This window comes from Balaenoptera acutorostrata, chromosome 6 (assembly GCF_949987535.1).
Source record: "Balaenoptera acutorostrata chromosome 6, mBalAcu1.1, whole genome shotgun sequence".
Lineage (NCBI taxonomy): Eukaryota > Metazoa > Chordata > Mammalia > Artiodactyla > Balaenopteridae > Balaenoptera > Balaenoptera acutorostrata.
Genome location: NC_080069.1, coordinates 49,640,770 through 49,658,131, shown reverse-complemented (window position 1 = coordinate 49,658,131; position 17,362 = coordinate 49,640,770). Strand labels below are relative to the sequence as shown.

The 17,362-nt window shown below is 38.6% G+C and overlaps 1 protein-coding gene across 2 annotated transcripts in view; it reads right to left on the bottom strand.

The window, feature by feature from the left end:
• Positions 1-11,034, bottom strand: part of CAAP1 (caspase activity and apoptosis inhibitor 1) — a 52,566-nt gene extending 41,532 nt beyond the window's left edge. The window contains exons 1-4 of one of the 2 annotated variants that reach the window (XM_007176829.2): positions 10,645-11,034; positions 5,934-6,134; positions 5,007-5,091; positions 4,036-4,111 (exon numbers count right to left, since the gene is read on the bottom strand). In XM_007176829.2, coding sequence (XP_007176891.2) covers positions 4,036-4,111; positions 5,007-5,091; positions 5,934-6,134; positions 10,645-10,950 — 668 coding nt within the window. In that variant the 5' untranslated portion in view covers positions 10,951-11,034. Of the gene's footprint in view, positions 1-4,035; positions 4,112-5,006; positions 5,092-5,933; positions 6,135-10,547 lie in introns of both variants that reach the window. The other variant, XM_007176830.3, reaches the window with a different exon arrangement.
• Between the last annotated feature and the right edge of the window lie 6,328 nt (positions 11,035-17,362).

Below are 17,362 nucleotides of genomic sequence, written 5' to 3'. Positions count from 1 at the left end.
TCTCTTCTCCAGTTGTGGTGCACAGGCTCCAGGGCACATGGGCTCTGTAGTCTGAGGTACGTGGGCTCTAGTTGAGGCGTGCGAGCTCAGTAGTTGTGGTGCGTGGGCTTAGCTGCCCCACGGCATGTGGGATCCCAGTTCCCTGACCAGGGATCGAACCCACATCCCCTGCATTGTAAGGTGGATTATTTACCACTGAACCACCAGGGAAGTCCCATTTACCTCTTTAAAGACCTTATCTCCAAATGAGATTACATTCAGAGGTGGTAGGGGTTAGGGATTTCCACATATGAATTTTGAAGGGACATAATTCAGCCCATAACCAGGTGTTTTCTCCTTATCCTTGCACTTACAGTCTTAAGTCTTTAGATCAAAAATTTTAATTCTATCATTTCTTCAATACTTTTCTAGCTATTTGTTTCTCTTTCTATAATTTCTATTATGTTCAGGATAGGTCTAAAATTGTCTTCCAGGTAGCCATGAGTTACACATAAGGATTTATACTTTTTGTGTGTGGTTTTTTATTATTCTGTATTTATTTATTCAACTTGATTTCTTAGGACAGTGATGTAGCCCCCAGTCATAGCTAACCTCTTTATCAGTCTGTCTCCTAAGTTTAGGAATTCAGAATTTATTTTTAGTTCCTAAAACTACATTTGTGGGGACTTCCCTGGTGGCACAGTGGTTAAGAGTCCACCTGACAATGCAGGGGACACAGGTTCAAGCCCTGGTCCGGGAAGATCCCACATGCCGCAGAACAACTAAGCCTGCGTGCCACAACTACTGAGCCTGTGGTCTAGAGCCCATGAGCCACAACTACTGAGCCCACGTGACACAACTAATGAGCCTGTGCTCTAGAGCCCAAGCCACAACTACTGAGCCCACGTGCCACAACTAATGAAGCCCGCACACCTGGAGCCCGTGCTCTGCAACAAGAGAAGCCACGGGCCCCCACTCGCCGCAACTAGAGAGAGCCTGTGTGCAGCGACGAAGACCCAACGCAGCCAAAGATAAAAAGATAAATAAATAAATTTATTTTTTAAAAAAAACTACACTTGTGCTCTAATTGTACTTCTTTGAGAGTTTTCATTATTTTGTTAAAGTTTTCTTTCCTATAGTCTATTAATTCTGTGTTCCACAGAAGCTACCTATTCAACTTATTCAGCTTCATTTTCCTCTCTCAAATTATTGAATTCCTTTAATTGGTCTTTGCCTACTCGTAACTGTTCCCTCAGCATCTGGACAGCTCAGACTACTGTTATTTATTAGAGAGTAAAAAACCAGCAGGTAATAAAAAACATGGAAATTTTCAGCACCAAGGACCAAACATGTTAACTAACTTAGCCCTCCGTTGAAGCACTGGAACGAGGTTTTTATAAGTCTGCCCACCAGGTTCAGTTCTCTTCTATAGAGATTAACAGGACTGAATTGTCCCTTTAAGCACAAAGCACATAGCAAATGTCAGGAACATGCACTAAAGCCAGCATCTTCTCACATCAACTCCCTGTCCCACCTTCACTGTTTCACACTGCAGTATATCTCCCCATTCATAACTAAGATTATTAATAATAAAATAGTAAACAAATAATAACAAACAAGTCACATTAGCTCATTTAATCCCAATAATCCTATTGAAGCAAGGATTACCCACATTTTACAAATGTATAAAGTGATTTTAGGGAAGGTTAAGTGTCTTAAAGCCAGGTCCATTAACATGAATGCTTATATAATCTCTTCAGAACTAACATTCCTCCTACTTCCACATTCATTTGTGTGACCTCAGGCACACAAATCTTTCTGGGCCTTATCTTTCCATTTGTAAAATGATGATGCTAATACCACCTACCTCACAAGGTTGTTGTACAAACCCAATGAGTGAATGAAGGCATATAAAGTGATTAGAACAGTGTCTGGCATACAACACTTACTGGCTCAGTAAGTGTTAGCTTTAATATTATTATTTATCTGGCATCTTTAGCTTATTTGGCATCTTCTAGCTTAGTATTATTATTTATTTGGCATCTTGTAGCTTTTTTTTTTTAAAGCCTATATTCTCAAATAACTCAAAAGAATCCCAATGATCTGGCACTTATCAGGTCCACAAGTGGCTACTATGACAGTTTTGGGTAATATTTGTGATTGCTTAACCTGCTCATTGCAGCATTTAAAAGCTAACATGATCTGTCTTACAGTAACATTGTAAAAGTGGGTTCTTCGCAATAGTCACTTTGAATCTAATCACCATTTTTTTCATTAGAAAAAAATTTTTTTTAAGAGAATTAAGTTTCTAATCTGATTGGCTATCCATCAAATGGCTTCTAACAGTAAAAAAGGTAGCATTAATGTTCAGGTGTGAACAATAAAGGACTTAAACTTGACAACACCTCAAAAACTGGGAAAAATAAACAGAGGCAAACAAAGAGGCAAAATATTGCCTTAAATAAAGGCAAACAAATGTAATCAAGCAGAAGTTGATGCTCTGTAAGAAACATCAAGAAGCAAGACGGTTAATTTAGATAATTTAAGAAACTAAGGACTTCCCTGGTGGCGCAGTGGTTAAGAATCTGCCTGCCAATGCAGGGGACACGGGTTCGATCCCTGATTCAGGAAGATCCCACATGCTGCAGAGCAACTAAGCCCATCATGCACCACAACTACAGAGCCTGCTGCGTTCTAGAGCCCGCGAGCCACAACTACTGAGCCCACGTGCCACGTCTACTGAAGCCCACGCGCCTAGAGCCTGTGCTCCACAACAACAGAAGCCACTACAAAGAGAAGCCCACGCACCGCAATGAAGAGTAGCCCCCGCTCACTGCAACTAGAGAAAGCTTGTGCACAGCAACAAAGACCCAACGCAGCCAAAAATAAATGAATAAATAAATAAAAAGAAAAAGGAAAAAAAAAAAGAAACTAAAAAGTACTAAAAAGTGACAAGCCTTGTAAATGGTTAAACTATCTGAACTAGATTAGCATACTACATAGACAATTTAAAGCTAAGTATTTTGAAGGAAAATCAATAGCAAGACTTTTTAGAAATGTGTACATTTTCTACTCTGTGGGTAAGTATCAATCATCCTGTGACACTCCTAGGCAAGATGTATGTGATGACCAAAAATCTACTGATTATGAGGCAACCAAGATACAATGATTTCTTCAATACTTCAGTATAAGTAGATTATTTGATGCCCTCTACAGTTATAACATGAAGTTAAATTATCTTTTTTCAGTGATACTTACCCAATAGCATTGTATTAGAAATGAAATTATACTCAAGGTTTCAGGTTAAATATGTGCTACTTATTTATGCGACTGCCTCTGGTTATCTGTTTTTATTTGTGCTACTGCCTATAGCCAAACTCTGCAAACAGAGATAAAAGTCAGTCTTACGCAACTACCAAAAAAAAAATTGTTTTAGTCAAAAATCATCAATAGATAATAAAATCAGTTGGTGAAAGTTTGATGAGCCCATGGCAGAGCAGAATAATCTAGAAAAAGAAATTAGCATGTTGCTTCTTGATTAGTCAGCATCCCAAAACATCAGGTATTTTTCATCAGCACAATAATCAAATTATATGTACCTATATAAAGTGAACCATCTTACTATCTCAGCTGTGAAAAGAAGCTATTATCACCAAACATTAATAGGTATGTAGAAGATATTCAGCGAGATAAAGTCTTCTAAACTACTAACATAATGTTTGGTAGAGTAAGTATAATACTTAATAAACAGTGGGTATCACTAGTGATACGTATATTCAAATTCCAAATGAGAAATGTGATTCTGCTTGAGGTTGGCATTGTTGCAGTCCTATATCTGAGCAGTAGTTTAAGAAAATCATCTTAATCCTGAAAGCAATTAACTTCATTCTCATATATACCAAAAAGACTAATCATTACAAGTAAAAAAATCAATCCAACATTGTTGAATCACTTTATATAAATATAACACAGAAAAACAATCACATTCTTGAGGTAAGAAATCACCAAAGGGATAACAAAGAAATTCTGAAATAAAAATGGAAGTTTTTAACTTACTGACTAACTAAATCAGATCCCATCTTAGAGCCATCATCTGCCTCTTCTTCCATATCAGAGTCCATACCATTGTCACCTTATGAATGACATAAAAAAAATAGAAAGCATGCTCATAGAATGTCAGAGTGATTTAATCATTATACAGAAAGTGTCATGTATAAAGTGACGATTAAAAAACTTGAGAGTTGCTGAAAGATGACATTTTTAATTGCTTATATTTAAAATGCCTTATTAGGTATTTGTCATTGCCTTCCCTTTATCTATTTTATAAATGTACAAAATATATATAAGCAAGAATGTGTGTACATATAATACTTACAAACTATACACACATGTATACATCTATTACCATTTTACATTTAAAAAAGATGTTATCTCTGGAAATTGAAATCCTCCATTTTTTTGTTCCTTCTCTTGTAATGCTAATGCTAATATCCTTGTAGAGTCCAAAAAGAAAAGCTTTAAAATCCAAAATTCTACAGGTAATATATACAAAGAAGAGTCTTACTTCAGGCAGACAGATAAATGTTGGCAATTCTTCTAACTCTGCATTTGGGACTTATTAGAGCAGAAATGGTATTCAACAGATAATTAAAAGCAGTAAGAATATAAAGCAGAAAATTTTAAAATATTTTAAGAGAAGGCTTTGCCTTCTCAATAAGTAATTTTTTTATAGCATTTTGGGTAAACATTTTTTATTTCATTTTTTTATTGTGCACAAACTTAATGTTCTTACCTACACAACTGATTTGGAGAAACCATACATACATCAAAAAGTCCATTCCTGAGATGCTATTCTGATATGTAAACTATATTTCTGTACAGAGGTAAAAATACTCAGTGATTACCCAATAATAAAATTAAAGTAACAGTCAAGTTAAAAAAAAAAAAAAAAAAAGAATACCTCAGGATTTATGCTAAGTATAGTATTAACCACTAAGTTACCAGAAGGTAGAAATACGCATTCTTACCCTCAAGAATCTTCAAGATTTTTTTTTCAGACAGGAGCTCTAACTGTTCCTGGCACAGTTTTTTAATTTCTTCTATTGAACAGTTCTAAAGAAAATGACATTTTAAAAAATGCATTTATATAACACAGCACCAATGTAAACTAGAAAACAGCAACCATTTAAAAAAAGAAAGTCTGCTAAGCAAAATCCTACAGTAAAACAAATTAAAAGTCACATAAATTTTTTTCTGGGATGAAATGTGAAGACCTGCCAGTTAACATGTAAACATTATAATTTATAGAGTTTTGATTTGGATATATAAAGTCATGTTTATTATGAAAGAACAAACTGAAGAATAAGTAGGTGCCCAGATATTCTTAATAGCAGCCTACTTATGTTAGGTAATACCTCTAAAGGCTTAAATATTCAAGTCCTAGTTCCATACATCTTAGATATATATGATGTTGGGCTTAACTTGTCCACGGCTTTTTTTCCACATCTGTAAAATTAGAATACCATGTATTTCCCTGAATAATTTTCAGAGATAAATATATGAAAACATTTATGAATTTAATGAAATATAGGCTATTACCAACTATCATTGCATACTGTTACACAGCAGTACTCTACTTCTTAAAGCACCAGAAAGAATCAGTATACCTCTAACTTAGTTACTTAAACTGCCTGTATTTAATAGAATAATTTCCAGAAGGTCAAAAAATTCCTTACCTAAATATAGTAAAGTACCCTATTTCTTCCTGGCAAATTTTTAAATAGACAAAGCCATTTACGGTTCTACAAAATCCCTTCTTTATATCTTTTTGAAGTAGCTCATATTAGTTGAAAACATCCAATTATAATTTCCATTAAGTAAAATGATTGCTATAAAAAAAGTGTTTGTATATTTCTGTATATGTGGATAGCCTGATAATGTATGTAATGAAGTACCTTTAACACATCAGGAAGCATCTTCTGTAACTTCTTCTCTCCTATGATACAGAAACACTGCTGAAGCATTTCTTTTTTGTCTGATATATAGAAACTAACTGGTTTTAATGCCACAGTCAGGTCTAATCCACCTTCTTCAAGGTCACTGTGCTCTGCCAAGAATAACTCTTTTTCCAGAGTTGGCAAAAGATATTTGGCTTCCTAAAATTAAAAGAGATAAAGAACCATTAAACAATAGAAATATGTCTATAATGTCATACATTTTCATTTAATAAAATCTTCATTAAACATTTCCAAATTCTTTTTTTGCACAAATTATTTATTTAAAACCATAGGAAAGATTATTTAATTGCTCAGTATTCTTTGAAGTTACTCTCCACTCTGTAATTATCAATAAATTGAGAAAAAGTGAAGAGATAATATCTTAGGACACACAAATGAAAATATACTCAATACTGAATGATTTCCTACAATTTTAGACTTGTGGAATACGATATTCCTCCAGTAGACAATTCACCCAAGAATTTTATGTATGCGTTGTCATTCTTCTTAATTCATAAAAAGAAATGGGATAGCAGCAAAAATGTTATAAACCACAAATATTATATAATAAAGTATCATTGCTTACCAGAAGCTATTGTCATTTTTTAAAATAAAGATTTCTTTTTAAAAAATATTTATTTATTTATTTATTTATTTATTTTTGGTGGCATTGGGTCTTAGTTACAGCACACGGGCTCTGTAGTTTGCAGCGCGCAGGCTCTCTAGTTGAGGCGCATGGGCTCAGTAGTTGCAGCGCGCAGGCTTAGTTGCCCCGCGGCATGTGGGATCTTGGTTCCCCAACCAGGGATCAAACCCGTGTCCCCTGCATTGGAAGATGGATTCTCAGCCACTGGGCCACCAGGGAAGTCTGTATCATTTTAAAAACTGTTATATATCTAATGATATTCAAAGCAGGCAAGTAATTTAAGACATTTCAATCAATTTTACCTCCTATCTCCCAAATCTATCCAGTCTCTCCAAATCTACTGCCATAATCCTGATCCAAGGTACCATCCTCTTTTTGCCTAGATTATCTGTAGCACTTAACTGGACTCCCTACATCTAATCTGAGGTCTTGCCAATCTGTTTTGTATACTGTCACCAAAATGGATTTTATAAAATGCACATATACTCATCCTTCCTATTTACTGATATAAGCTGTCAATGACTTCCCACTGTTCTTAGGGTAATATAGTCTATTAGGTCCTTCATACTCATTGTGTTCCAAACACAACGACCTTGTCTGAACTACTCAAACATAAGGTGTTCTCCCTTCATTTCATACAGGCAGGGCTTTTGTACACACTGTTCTTCTGTCTAGGAGAGTCTTTCTTCCCCACTTCCCCATCACTCTATACTCCCAAGATCAACAAACTCAGGTATCAATTTAAAAGTCATTTCCTCAGGAAAATCCCTAACTATATTATTCAAGTAGGTTTCCTTTTTATACTTTCTAATGCAATTGTTTAAAATGCAGTTTAAAAACAGGCTAATTTTAAAGAATACTATGATAATTACACTGAAAAAGCAAAGGTTAGCTCTTGTTCTAACTGCTCACAAAGCAATTCAGGTGTTAGCAAGGATGTAAAGGAACTGAACTCCCATAGAGTGCTAGTAGGAATATAAAATAGTGCAGCTGGTTTGGAAAACGGTTTGTAGTTCCTTATAAAGTTGCCATATGATGCAGAAATTTCATTCCTGGATATATATCCAAAAGAAATGTAACCATAATTACACAGAAACTGCACAGAAACTGGCACACAAATGCTCACAGCAGCATTATGCATAATAGCCAAAAGTTGGAAACAATCCAAATGTCTATCAATTGATAAATGAAAAAATTAAATGTGATACTAGCCACACAATGAAATATTATTCAGCTACAAAAAGAAATGAAGTACTGATATGTGTTAAAACATGGGCAGACTCTGAAAAAAAAATATGCTAGGTGAGAGAAGCCAGACACAAAAGATCACATATGATTCTATTCATATAAAATGCCCAGAACAGGGAAATTTATAAGTCTATAGAGGGGACTTCCCTGGTGGCTCAGCGGTTAAGAATCCGCCTGCCAATGCAGGGAACACGGGTTCGAGCCCTGGTCTGGGAAGATCCCGCATGCCGCAGAGCAACTACGCCCGTGTGCCACAACTACGGAGCCTGCGTTCTAGAACCGCAGCCACAACTACTGAAGCCGGCACGCCCTAGAGCCCGTGCTCCGCAACAAGAGAAGCCACCACAATGAGACGCCCACACATCGCAACAAAGAGTAGCCCCGCTCGCCACAACTAGAGAAAGCCCGCGCGCAGCCACGAAGACCCAACGCAGCCAAAAAAAAAAATCTACAGAGATAGAAAGTAGATTAGTGATTGCCTAGGGATGGAATGGGTATATGGGTGTAGGGGTAGTAGGGATGACAGCTAAAAATTACACATAGGGTTTCTTCTGGGGATGATGAAAATATTTTAAAATTGACTACAGTGATGGTTGCACCACTCTGTGACTATACTCAAAAACCAGTGAACTGTATACTTGAAATTAGTAAATTGTACGGTATGTGAATTATATCTCTATAAAGCTGTTAACAACAACAATAGGGAATGCAATACACAACAAATATTATGGCACTATTGGAATTTTGCGATGTTCTCTACATGCCTAATATATAATGACTTCTTTTTTTCTTTTACAAATACAGTTACTTCTCATGAGAAGTACAGTTTAGTTCTGTATGCAAATGCTTATAGAATCCTTATTATTGGTCTCCTCATAATAATAAAGAGTACTAAAGACATGTACACTATTTAAGATGAGAATGGTGATATCCAAAACTGAATCTAAAAGGGGTGAAAAAAATGCATAGATCTATAACTATTGAAGAATTTGGGGAAAAAAAGATGGCGGTTAAGGGAAAAAACACTACCCCTAGAAAAATCCACCAGACCCCGATAGCTGTATGGTCCAACAGTCAAGTTCCAACATATCTTTGAGAAAAAGATATAAACTACTCTGGAACACACCAAAAACAATGCAAAGCTTTCCCAACTCAATCCATAAGGCTACCATAACCCTGATACCAAAACAAGACAGGATAACTACAAAAATAAAAACAATAAGCTGATTTAACTTAAGAACATAGGCACAAAAGTAAAAATACTGAATTTCAGCGGAGTACAACAACCAAATCAACAAATCAAATAGTATTTATCCCAAGAATGCTGAGGACAATTCAATATAAGTTAACTTATCAATAAAATTACATAATCAGATTAAGAAGCAAAACTACTGATCACCTCAACAGAATGCCCTAAAGGCATCTGATAGAACTCTATAACCCTCAGAAAACCACGAATTAAAGAAAATTTCCTTAACTTGATCAAAGGTATCTCTCAGAACCTATGGCAAATACACTTACTGGTGTAAAATTAGAAATGTTTCCACTACAAAAAAGAATGGGAAAAGAATGCCTACTATGAACGCTTGTGTTCAACACTATACTAAAAGCCTTAGATTAAAAAGAAAGAAAAGGACTTCCCTGGTGGCACAGTGGTTAAGAATCCGCCTGCCAATGCAGGGGACATGGGTTCGAGCCCTGGTCTGGGAAGATCCCACATGCCGCAGAGCAACTAGGCCCGTGAGCCACAGCTACTGAGCCTGCGCTCTAGAGCCCGTGAGCCACAACTACTGAGCCCATGTGCCACAACTACTGAAGCCCGCGCGCCTAGAGCCTGTGCTCCACAAGAGAAGCCACTGCAATGAGAGGCCCGTGCACCGCAATGAAGAGCAGCCCCCACTCACTGCAACTAGAGAAAGCCTGTGCGCAGCAACGAAGACCCAACACAGCCAAAAATAAATAAATTAAAATTTAAAAAGAACAAACAATAAGAAATATCAGGGCTGAAAAAGAATATATATATGTATAACTGAAGCACTTTGCTGTACACCTGAAACTAACACAACACTGTAAATCAACTATACTCCAATAAAAAATAAAAATTAAAAAAAATTTTTAAATAAAAAAAAGAATTCAGGGCTGACAAGAGTTAATAAAGAGGCTGCATATCAAACGATTAATGGGGAAGCATAGAGACTTCCATGATTTTCCCTTCATTTCTGTGTTGTATACATTTAAAGTATGTATTCATGCATTTGTTTTATAATGTAAGCAAACTTTTTTTAAAAAACGTTACTATCTTGCTAGGTCGATGGAGCATAAAGAACATGGCTTTTATAATCAGATACTGCATTCGAATGTAGGCGTTATTAACAAACTGTGACTGTGGGTAGACTTCCTTAACCTCTTTGAGCCTCAATTTTCTCATCTTGTAACGTGGAGGAAGAGAGAAATAAAGCGCGGCTCGCAAGGGCACTGAAGGGTAGTTCCTGACCCATACTTTTCAAGGAGACTGAGGAGACCACAGGAGTGGAAGAAGCCAAAAGCAGTATGAGTCAGACGATCGGTAAATTCGGAAACTTTAAGTTCAAGACGTGGGAGTGTGGGGTTCAAGGGAACTCAGGAGCATGAACTTCAAACACGGGACCCCTTAGGATCGCAGCGCTAACATGAGATACCTCCGGCTCCGCATCCCGCTGCCACATTCCGCTCCTCGCCCACCTTCTTCCGGAAACGCAGCCGCTTCGAGAAGCGGCGAGAAGAGCACGCACGCACCTGCTGCAAGGAGCCGGAGACGCTGGCAGATGAGTCAGTGCTCCTCCGCTTACGGCGCTCACTGCGCTCCACGCTGCTCCCACCCCAGCAGCTGCCGCCGCTCCCACCGCCAGTGACACTTCCACTCAAGCTGGTGTTCCCACAGCAGGTGACGCTCCCGCAGCCGCTGGCGCTCCCGCAACCGCTGGTGCTTCCACTGCCGCCACTGGCGACGGCGGGAACTGGGTCCGGCGCCGTGAGCGCCGCCGCCGCCTCCTGACCGCTTCGTTTGCGCCGCTTCTCCCGGGAAGACTTCTTCCCAGTCATGATCCCGCCGCTGCAACCATCCGGGGAAATCCCGCCGCTTCTGGATCGACCGAAAGCCTGCCGCAGCAGCTAGCGACGGGCACGGGCGTCGCAGCTTTGACGTCACTTCCGGCCGCATCGCCAACGTCAGGAGGCGTTTCTGGAGGCGGGGCCGGGGCCAATAGCGCTGCCTCCACCAGCCGAGGAGGTAAGCTTCAGTTTGCGGCAGGTGAGCAGCGTGGGTGGTCTTTTGTTGTTTGTTTTCATACCCCTACAAAGGGCCCAAGGCGGAGCATTACAACAGCTCTTTGCCTTATTGACACTGTTTTTCAATCTTTGTCTATATACAATACACAGTAAGGTAAAAGGTATATTGTTTGATTCTCCAATGTCATTTGTCTTTCAATTTTTCTTTGACACTAACAACAATAAAGAAAATTTAAGGGAAATCTCATTATCCTCATCACGTGGATAGATTTTTTTTTAATGTATTTTAGGGAGTTGTACAAGAGTAGGGTCTTCTGCTTCTTTGTTTTTCCCATTAACACTACTCTCTGGGCATGATTCCTTTTCGCTCTAAAGGCCCTTGACGCTTGTATTTATTCTTTCTCAATTTATTTAATATTCAAATACTGGCGCTTAGGTTGTTGACAGCCTGGCACATTGTCAGAAAAATGCTGCTATAAATAAGAAAAAATTTACATTATTTTGTACTCAAAAAAAAAAAGAAATTGATCAAAGGATATCAGCATCTTACTTTTCTTCTATTTAATCGAGTTCCTTTGAAAAAGAAGGGCTGAACCAACTTAGAATGTCATGCATATACTGAAATCTTTTTAAGAATTTGTTCTAACACATGATAATAGTAGTTTTTTTGTTTTGTTTTTTTAATTTAATTTTATTTTTATTTATTTATTTATTTATTGCTGTGTTGGGTCTTCGTTTCTGTGCGAGGGCTTTCTCCAGTTGCGGCAAGCGGGCGCCACTCTTCATCGCGGTGCGCGGGCCTCTCACTATCGCGGTCTCTCTTGTTGCGGAGCACAGGCTCCAGACGCGCAGGCTCAGTAGTTGTGGCTCACGGACCTAGTTGCTCCGCGGCATGTGGGATCTTCCCAGACCAGGGCTCGAACCCGAGTCCCCTGCATTGGCAGGCAGATTCCCAACCACTGCGCCACCAGGGAAGCCCTAGTTTTAACTTGTATTCTTGACTTACAATGTTGAATACTTTTCCACTGATTGGAACACTGTTTCCTCATCATCAAGTAGTCCGGTATTGTTTAACCATTTATCTACCAGAATAAGTATAGCGACCTGCTAAATGTAAATTAATTCTTTATGTTGGGGAAAGAGGAGCAGGAATAAAATACTATTGGCATATTAGTGTTGCTACCTTTTCTTTGTTCCTTCTTTCCTCATAAACTGCCGCTTCACACTAGTTCTTGGTTTTTTGAAGGAGAGGAAAACAAGAAGAGTTTAGTAGTGGAGGTGACCAATAAGGAGATCCCAGACCATTTTTTAAAGGGATTTGAGGCAAGAAATGCAAAAGAAAAGGAGCAGTGTGTGAGGGCAGCAATGGAAAAGAATAGAAGAGAATTTAGGGACTATTTCCGGAGATTATGTATTTCCTGCACAGAGTGCATGAGGGACAAGAAAAAGACGAGTGAGTTTTTGAAAATAGATTATGGGTCATAGTTTTATGAATGTTAGCTTTTGTGGGCTGCTGTGTGGGATTTTTGGATCTAAACACAAACCAGGTTTTAAAATCAGAGATCAAGAACACATTAAAAAAATGTGTCACCGTTTGGCTTGGGTGGTCTCAGCTGAGGCCTTTAGCCACAGAAGGAAAAAGGTAAGGATAGGGCAACACTAGCTGGGTGGTAGTAATTTTCTAACTTTCATTGAGGTGATAGAAAGCAGTTGAAAAAAGAAACCTCCCTTTGACCACATTCCCTACGTGTCTCAGTCACTCAGCAACTATTTAGTAAGTGCCTAAAACAAACCAGGTTGCAGGGGCAATCCCAGGTCTGGGAAAATAGCTGTCTCCACTCCCCATTCCACCCGTATATTTGTCTTCTAAAGTCAATGCTGAGGCCAGGCCCACTGTGCCCTCAGGAGTTCCATATTGGCCTCATTAAGTCTCATGCCTGAAAGGAATGGGAGTATTACAGTATATTCACAGACAGAATAAATACATAAAATCAATAACATGTAATGGTTGTGACCTTGTTACGAACTGAATTATGTTCCTCCAAAATTTATATGTAGAAACCCTAACTAACCCAATATAACTATATTTGGGGTAGGGAGTTTAAGGAGGTAATTAAGCTTAAATGAGGTCATGAGGACAGGGAAAGGGCTTTGACTCATGGTGTGAATATGTCAGAGACATCACAGGTTGGCTTAGAGTCAGTGAGATGCCATTGTCTATTTAGGTTGAACCATATGAAATTGCCTTTTTTGTAGGTCAAAACTGGTTGAATGGTGACAGTTTCATACGGTTCAACCCAATATTATAGAGCTTAAGAGGCCCAGCACTAAATATTGTTATGAACTTAAAAGCTCTGCAAGCAGATGCAGGACTGCTTTTCTGCCCTGGAACAAATATACGGGAGGGTAGACAGAGATTGGGATTTATATGCCATTTTCATAACTACTCTTCAGCAACCCAGTGAGCATTAATCACAGTGATTGGCTAGAGACAGGATGCATTAATGCTGGGGCCAATCAGTACTTCTCTGGAATCTTATAAAGAGACATTAGATGAGAATTTTGCTCTTTCATCTTAAATGATGAACTATAAGGAAGTTACCTCATAGCTGCTAGTTGTCATGTTCCCTGACCTGGGAAGGATGCTACGAGAATGAGACCAACAAGAGACACTGGCTGGAAGAAGACACAGAAAGTCCTAATGGTGTCATTTTTCATCAGTGAGCCAATAATTCTTTTTTTTTTTTTTAAGCTGATCTGTTACTTTCTGTCACTTGCAATGTAGAGTCCTAATTAATACAACTTACAACACGTAAGATGTTCCATGAACAGCATTTTTTTCTGCTGCCCCATATCTTTCCTAGAAATATACCCTCCGAGACTATTCAAAAACCCCACCTCCACTCATCTTAACTACATCTAAGGTTTCACTTCTTATTTAAAACCCTTCCAAATCACTTGCATTCTGAACCCTGCTAAGATTAGCCGCTTTTTCCTTTGTAACCTACTGTTCTCCCTACAGAGCAAACACAACTGTCTACTGCAGGCACTTGCTAATATCTTCTTCAAAATACTGTTAGTTCTCATGAACAGAGGCCATGTATTACATATCTTTGTAGTCTCAACATATAATACAGTATCTGGCACATGCTAGAAACTCAATGCTTGTTAAACTCTGTACTGAGAAGTTGCAGATCCACACAGAGCTTCTTTCTATGTCGCCACTGTGGTAAATGGCATTAATGGCTCCAGGTCTTCACCTCTCTGTATTCATGCCCTTTGCCATGTAATTTGATAATATCCTTCTTCCACTGACTAGAGACATAATTCCTGCAAAGTGGAGTCAGCCATATGACTTGATGAAGCCAAGGGGACATTAGCAGATGTGCAGCAAGCAGTCTCAAAAAAAGCTTGTGCAGTTAGGATGGTCCACTCTTGTGCTTCCACCATCACCATGAAAATTATATACTCAGACTAGCCCATTAATCCCAGGAGAAAGAGGAGACAAATAGGGCTCAGCTGCCCCAGCTAAGCTATCCAGTCAAGTCCAGAGTAGAGTCACAAATGAGCCTAGCCAGAATCAGCCAAACCCCAAACTTGTAACTCCTGAGCTAAATAAATGCTATTGTTTTTGTTATTGTTTTCTGTGCAGTATTACTGTGGCTATAGTTAACTTATATGCATACTTTCTAGACTCCCCCTGCCCCCTCTTTCCTTGTATTTCTCTGCTAGTTATGAGAAGGACCTTCAACGCTGTTTGATATCAAATGAGTCACTGTTCAATGCTACAGCTGTAGGATGGGTAGATGTGATTCTTATATTCTAACAGAAATGCCTTTATATTTCATGGTGAGGTTCTGTGGCATTATAAAGAAGTGTAAGGATATTTGTGTTTAGAGTTCCAACCAACTGCTTTTATTAAAAAATCATCAGGACACCACCACCCCCTACCACCTACATGGGCACTTTTTCCCCCCATAGCAATAAAATCTAGCATTTTTCTTTTCCTTTTAAATATTCTTTGTACAGAGCAGTCACTTTCATTGTTAAAGATGTTAGACTTGGTTAACTTTGAAAGTAATGCTTGATAAACACATTATGTGGCAGATATTTTGCTAGGCTTTTTTTTTTTTATTTGGCTGTGTTGGGCCTTCATTGCTACGCGCGGGCTTTCTCTAGATGCGGCGAGCGGGGGCTGCTCTTCGTTGCGGTGCGCGGGCTTCTCTTTGCTGTGGCTTCTCTGGTTGCAGAGCGTGGGCTCTAGGTGCACAGGCTTCAGTAGTTGGGCTCGCAGGCTCTAGAGCGCAGGCTCAGTAGTTGTGGCGCAGGGGCTTAGTTGCTCTGCGGCATGTGGGATCTTCCCGGACCAGGGCTCGAACCTGTGTCCCCTGCATTGACAGGTGGATTCTTAACCACTGCGCCACCAGGGAAGCCTGTATTTTGCTAGGCTTTTACACAAATATTTTATTCTTCTATTTTATGAAATCTCAATGTAGAGATGTGTAAACTGGGACTGAGGTTAAGCAACTTGCCTTAACTCATTAGTAAGTGGTGGAAATATCACTGAACTATATGGCTTTTTAACTCCAAAGCCACTACTCTTTTGCTATATTACACTGCATCTCTGGTTGCTCTTACTATTGAAATTTTAAATGGTGTAGATGTAAGCAAACATTTCTTGAATTTATTAGTTCCTTTGAGGACACAAGAATGAAAGAAATGTGGTTTGAGGACTTGTTTCAGGCCACCTTTTTCTGCTCTATGTATCAACCTTACATGCCACTACCAACCATCATAGTTGCTATTATGATAAAGTGAAGTGGCTACTACAAATCGAGATTTTTCTCCATATGGATATCCAGTTTTGCCAACATCATTTTTTAAATGTAATTTTGTTGTTTTGTTACTACTGACGTGTCAAAAAAATTTACTTGACCTCTTTCAGTTTCTTCACCTGTAAAAGTAAGATTACTAGCAGTACTTGCCACATGGAAATAATGGTAAACATAGGAAATAGCATAATGTACTTGCTTAATGCATGCTATTTAGTTTACTTAAATTCATCTGTTCTTTGCAATGCTGCTCAAATGGTTGGTTTTAAATACAGTTGCAAACCATTGAGTAAACATTGCTATATCATATGCCTTAAATGTAGAGTGATGTTATCTCTATCACATCATATCTAATGAAAATATCATTGCCACTTGGACATTATACTTTTCTGATTTATTATAAAGTGTCCAGGAAACCTAGGGTCAAGTTTTAAGTCCCAGGAATTCATCTTAGGCCTAGGATCAATATCAGCCTACCTACTTTACAGAAGTATATTGGTCAACCTTCTCCTCTAAAACTTCCATTACCCACCTTATTCTGAAGGCTATTTTCCTCCGTGACAGGCACGAGTGGTTTACTTTTGCCCTCAAAGTCAAGATCCTGCCTTTCTTAGTATCCCTGGAAAACAAGCATCCTAATTTCAAATATTAAACAAATAAAACCTGATAACCACTTTGGGAAGCAGACAGGTGGAAAAATATTTAAGAACAAGAAAACTTAAAAAAAAATGTTCCCCCATCTTTGTTGAGATGGTAACTAGAATGCCAATTATACCATTTTTATTCTCCTAACCTCCTTTAGTTAAGGGAAGGAAAACATCATTAAGGAAGCTCAGATATGATGCAATCAAGTAAAAAAAAAAAAAATCAAACAAAAAACAGGTACTAATCACCTGTGAATATTCTAGCCACAATAGTCAAATTTCAATCTAACCAAGCCTTTGGATTTAGCTTTCGGTTTATAGGAAATAGGTGTGGCAGGCAAATTCTAAGAGGGCCACCAAAGATCCCTCTCCCTGGTATTCATAACCTTGTGTAATCCACTTTTCTTGAGTAATTAACTTCCAAGCAATAGAGTATCTTGATGTTGAGGGGATGTCATGTTTGTGATTAAATTATAAAGATTCTTGTTGGTCCTGCTAGCAGACTCTCTCTTCCTGGCTTTGATGAAGCAACTAGCCATGTCAAGGAGGCCCACCAGGCAAAACTGATGGCAGCCTCTGGCCAACAGCCAGCTAGGAACTGAGGTCCTTAATTCAGCAATCAAAAACAACTGAACACTAACTACGTAAGTGAGCTTAAAAAAAATGCATCCTTCCCCAGTCAAGCCTTCAGATGAGACCCCAGCCTTGGTGGGCACCTTGATTGCAGCCTCATGTGAAACAAAGAAGCAG